At 33.8% G+C, this 5,518-nt stretch overlaps 1 protein-coding gene across 1 annotated transcript; it reads left to right on the plus strand.

Moving 5' to 3' along the window:
• Positions 1 to 749: 749 nt before the first annotated feature.
• On the plus strand, positions 750 to 3,748 carry LOC114741451 (50S ribosomal protein L5, chloroplastic-like). Its single transcript, XM_028929725.1, has 3 exons — positions 750 to 1,049; positions 1,464 to 1,664; positions 3,358 to 3,748. Exons 1-3 carry the CDS (start codon positions 786 to 788, stop codon positions 3,697 to 3,699), a joined length of 807 nt encoding a protein of 268 aa, XP_028785558.1. The 5' UTR covers positions 750 to 785; the 3' UTR covers positions 3,700 to 3,748.
• Positions 3,749 to 5,518: the final 1,770 nt, after the last annotated feature.

Below are 5,518 nucleotides of genomic sequence, written 5' to 3' on the forward strand. Positions count from 1 at the left end.
TATATTTAATCTTATATTTTATAAATATACATAGACATATTGATTATTTATTAATTACATTATCTTGTATATTATCAATTATGTTGGTAAAATTTATTAGTTTTATTCCTTCAAATTAAAATTTATCTTTTATGTAATTGTCATATTAACTTATATCTTTTTTACTAATTTATACATATAAAAAGTGCTTCTGATAACAACTATTCAAACACTCTCACTTTATCAAGATCACTTTTTTATAAAATCTATTCTTCCAAGAATTTATTTTCCAGAAGTTATTCTTTAACCTATGATTTGGTTTCATCCAAATACCCCTTAATTTGATTTTGAATATAAGATTTAAATTTATTTTATTTTCTCTATATATTTATTTTTTTCAAAACAGTTTTTATGATAATTATGTATGCGAAAGGTTTTTATTCTAATATGTATGATTAATGGGAGTATTTTGATAAATGTAATATTAATTTATTATAATAATCAACTTAACTTATTTAACTTATATAGAAACCAAATTATTTTTTATTACATTTTTATATTTTGCAGATGATAAGTTGTTATTAATCTGACTTGCGAGTATATTCCTTATCCGTTCACGGAAACTCCAAGACAGGTCTCGAACTTCAATGGTATTTACTATGAAGTCCCTTGGTCTGTCTTGTAATAAAAGCCAAAAATCAAGTCCATTTTACAGTTACTCACTCTAAACGAAACCCCTTCCGTTGGTGCTTGAAAACCCAATCCATTGTTACTCCGACAGGGAGAACCGAGCAAACACCATATCTATGGCTAGTCCTTCGCTTCTCCAGTCCTCAACGTCGTCGTTTCTGGGCCAATTCCGAGTGTTTCCGGCTCCGCTGTCCTCCGGACTTCTCTACAGAAATGGGAATGGAGGGGCTGTGGCGCCGGTGAAGGCCACAGCGGGGGGGTCCGGGGTTGTATTGGTGGAGAAGTCTGAGGCAGAGAAGCCCCGCCGGCTCAAAATAACATACAATGAGAAAATCGTGCCCTTGCTTATGGAAGAATTCAACTACACCAATATACACGAGGTTGCGTAATGTTCTTGCTTCTTTTTATTGGCTCATTAGAACGTTCGAATTTTGGGTTTCATGGGTTCCCACAGTGAAAATTATTATTGTTCTTATTATTTTGATAAAAATTTCATGTGTTTTCTTTTGTTGATGTAAGATGATGGAGAAAATACGATGGAAGCATGGTAAGTTGATTTTCCACCAGTTTTAGGGAGTTTGGAGTTTCTATATTTCCCTCTCTGTTCTCTTCAATTTTAATGAAACCCTTGGAACTCTGGGCTTCGTGGGTCTTACGCGCGAAAATTATAATTTTTTCCTACTTTGAATTTTATGAGGTTTTATAGTTTGATACAAGACAATGGGGAAAATGAGGTGACAAGGAAGCATTATCTTCACTTCATAAAATTTAGGGGCTTTATTTTTTCCTTTCAGGTCCCTAAAATTGAGAAGGTCGTGGTTAATTGCGGAATAGGAGATGCCGCGCAGAATGCGAAGGGTTTGGAGGCAGCAATCAATGATCTAGCGCTCATCACAGGGCAGAGGCCTGTCAAGACACGAGCAAGGGTCTCACTTGCCACCTTCAAGATCAGGGAAGGTCAACCCCTTGGGATTGCTGTGACACTCAGAGGAAAAGTAAGGATGTACTATTCGATAGATATTGCTGTGTGTGTTATTCATTTGTCATCTGAACATATTGCCTGTGCATGACATAAATTTGCCTATGAGAAGTTGATATTTTAAACAAAGTGGAGAGGCTATTTGGTAGGTTTAGGATATATTTGGATGGATGGCATAGGATGGAAAGAAGTGGCCCAAGTGAGCTAGGTCATTTTTTGGGAGTTTGTTTTGGGATGGAGTGGAATGGACACTCATTGCTATCCAAAACTCTGATTTTCGTGTCTCTCTAAATGATGGGTCAAGGATGAAATGGAATGGGCTGATAGTAAAATTAAAATTTTTTTCCCGGCCAATAACTTGCTAGGTACACATTCTAAGGTAAATATTGAAAGATAATTTATTAGCCATTTATTCCATGAACGACACCTCTCCTATCTCATCAAACTCTCAAGCAATAGAATGACTTGTCATTTTTTTTTGGGGGGAAAATCACTCTTATGTAATCCAAAGGGAGAAGTGTAATTATCAAAAGGTCTCATAACAAGTAAATGACAAGTTGCAGTGCAAAAAATGACAGTAAGATCCATGCTGCTCATGTGTCATCAGGACTTCTTGATAATTATATTCTTTTCTTGGGATCTCACAGTGATTCCCTCATTTTTCCTCTTGCTCCATTATCTCATGACTCCCTAACAGACTATAGAAGATGGTCATATCAAGCCAGTTGTGAATAAAGCATATCAGGGGTGGATTTGCATGCATGTTTATTTGTGAAAGTTTTGGTCTATCTATCTTTCTGAAGTGTGTCTTTCCTCTGGCATAAAAAAAAAAAAAAAAAAGAGTGGCTTTCCTTAAGAATTTTTCAACAAGGTGGTTAGCATGAAAGTGGCTTATAACGTGGAGTTGGCAGCAAAATAGTGTGGTTTAGTAGGAAAATAAATGCCTTAGCACAAGCCTTTTAGGAACTTCAAATAGATGTTTGATCAAAGCTTGGTTATTGCCTGGAGAAAGAAGGCATGAATGTGGAACATGTGGCTGCCGTTTTTCAATGAATTTTGTTACTTGTTGCATCTTCGTGTTGTGTGTAAGCTTATTGATGTCTCTTGGGAAGAAGAGACGAATGGAGAATGAGTCATATAATACACTTGATGGAGGTGACATGATTATGGATGTACTTGATGATACCTTATTTATGGAATATCCATTAGATTTGTGAAGAAATTAGTTGTGGACATTGATAATGGATTCATGGTCATGCGCGTAGAACCCATATGGTTGAATAATCTGAGGAATACTAGATTCCATATTTGAATTGTGCTCTCAAAAAGGGTTAGGAATATGTTGTTATAGTTGCTATCGGGGTTTGGAATGTATGCCTTGCTGTTGCAAGTTTGTGGGCTATGTTTCCTCTAATGAAGCGTATCTTTGAATGATTGTTTTTGCGGGCTTTTCTGAACAAGCAATTTATAGATTTTATTGTCTGGGGCTTGTTTGTGTCAAAATTTGTATTGTTGAATGGTCATTACTTGTGTTTACGATATCTGTTTTCTCACCAACAATTGTGCTGAAAGATTGGTTTTACATTGAATACCGAACTTCACATGAGTTAACATTTCAGAGTTCTGCTCCTGCATGCTTTTATCCTAAAGTGTCAGAGCAACATAGCTTAATCCAAAACTAGGAGTTTGATATCATTTGTTTTCAACAGTTGATGTACTCATTCCTGGACCGACTTGTCAACTTGGGGCTTCCCAGGACAAGGGATTTCCAGGGTGTTAACCCCAACAGTTTTGATGGACACGGGAATTTCAGTATTGGCGTCAAGGACCAGAGTGTGTTCCCAGAAATCAGGTCCGATATTGTCGGTACGCCCAGAGGAATGGACGTATGTATAACAACAACGGCGAAAACTGATCAAGAGGCAAGCAGATTGCTGGCTCTCATGGGCATGCCATTCAGAGAGGGAGGTGGTCCTGTTACAACAATTCGCAAAAAGAAGCTCAAGTCTCACCATTTTGACTCAAAATCAAAGGGAAGAGGAAGGAGGTGAAGTTTTGTAAATGAGATTGTAGCAAATCGCCGTATCCTTATTTTGTAGCACTATTTATTATTCATTTTGTGATCAACAATTTGTTATTTTAAGTGTTACTGTTACATTATGGTTGTGTTTGCTAACTGATCAAAGAAGTGCTTTTAAAATAGTCTAAGATGGAACGAATCAGATTTATCAGAAAAATAAAAGTGGAATCTTGTTTGGTCATGGTTCTTTCCTCCTAGGCATGCACGAGAATTCTTATGCACAATTACTAAATAGAATCTGCCCTTATGCATTGCATTTTCAGAAGTTCATAAAGCGGCTGAAAATGCCATACCTTTTATCTATGCGAAATTTTTGAGCATATATGAATCTTCATGCGCACGATTATATTTAACTTTGGCACTAATAATATTAAAACAATAATGAAATAATAATATACACCTCGATTCTAATTATAAGAGTCAGTTGACTAATTTAAGGAGATTAAGGAAGTAAGTTGAGTTAGTTATTTGCTTTAAATAGGTGTTTGTCTTTCCTAAAATCTTGCTATTCAAGTCTATCAACTAAAACTATAATTATTAGAACGATTATTTTGAAAAAAATTGAGTAAATATGAGAGACAAAGTAGATTGGGTCTTATATTTAGGATTAAAATAAAAGTCAAACAGGATCTTATATTAAGGATCGGAGGTAATATAGTTTAGTTATGGTCCACTTTTTAAATTTTATGTATATCTTTTCTATTAAAAAAAATTCATAGCGTTATAATTATTGAATATGAGATCTTAAGATGAAGTGATGATATTTTTAGTTCAAGATTTCACGAGACCATATGATGTGAGGTGGAACCGTGGGAGTGTTGCAATTGCAGAGGAAGGTGTTGCCTTCGGGAACAAGCTAAACTACGTCAGGAGATGCAACGTGGTGAAATGGGACAATCACATTGCCAAGCCATTTATCCTCCTCCTTCAAATTTCAGAAATTATCAATGATAAAGGACAACATAAGAAACATCCAAATGAGGAAAGGTAACATTTTTATCAAGACACAAGTTTTGTTTAATTTGAAAATATAAATAAAACTGTACTCCAAAATGTCTCTAATTTTGTAAATTTTATAATCTATACAAGTACCGTAAGAGAGCACAGTATATCATGATTATTTATTTGACTTCAAAGTCATAACACTTGTACGTACAACATCTTAAAATTTAAGACCTCATGATCATTGATGTATAACCTTTTTTTTTTTTTTTGCCAACTGATATATAACCTTTGTTATCAATTAAAAAACATAAAATATTGATGTATAATCTACCTTAATATTCACGTTTTATGAACAGCCAGTATACAATTAAAATTTAGTTTTAAGAAATTTCTGATTGAAAAATCTATACACCTTATGGTCATTAAATATATTTCGTCTTGCCATCAAATCGTAAAACATAAATTAACAACCACCCATGCTAATTATAATAATAAGGAATAACATAGTAACTCTCTATAATTATCACAAACATTTATTGATCTTATTTGCATTTAAAATTACTATCAACTCTTAAAAAACTGTATTACTATTGTGATCAGTAAGCACTTTTGATATTCAACTAATCTAGCAGTAATAAGTTAAACATCCAAAGGTGTTTGTGAACACTAACAAAACTCAGATGTTGGATAAGGAAATGCAAAATTTTAAGAAATTTTAAATTTTAAAGTTATTACTCCTTTCGGTCCTTAATATAAAACTTTTTAACTAATTTGATTATATTAAAAAAGTTAGATAAGTTAGTTAATTATAAAAATATGACATATTTTTCTTAAAACATCATAAC

This window comes from Neltuma alba, unplaced genomic scaffold (assembly GCF_004799145.2).
Source record: "Neltuma alba isolate B1F8T4 unplaced genomic scaffold, ASM479914v2 tig00003396_pilon, whole genome shotgun sequence".
NCBI lineage: Eukaryota > Viridiplantae > Streptophyta > Magnoliopsida > Fabales > Fabaceae > Neltuma > Neltuma alba.

Coding starts and splice junctions, on each gene's coding strand:
- LOC114741451 (XM_028929725.1), top strand. CDS start 786: ATGGCTAGTCCTTCGCTTCTCCAGTCCTCAACGTCGTCGTTTCTGGGC. Junction 1,050..1,463: donor ACTACACCAATATACACGAG/GTTGCGTAATGT, acceptor TTTTCCTTTCAG/GTCCCTAAAATTGAGAAGGT. Junction 1,665..3,357: donor CTGTGACACTCAGAGGAAAA/GTAAGGATGTAC, acceptor TGTTTTCAACAG/TTGATGTACTCATTCCTGGA.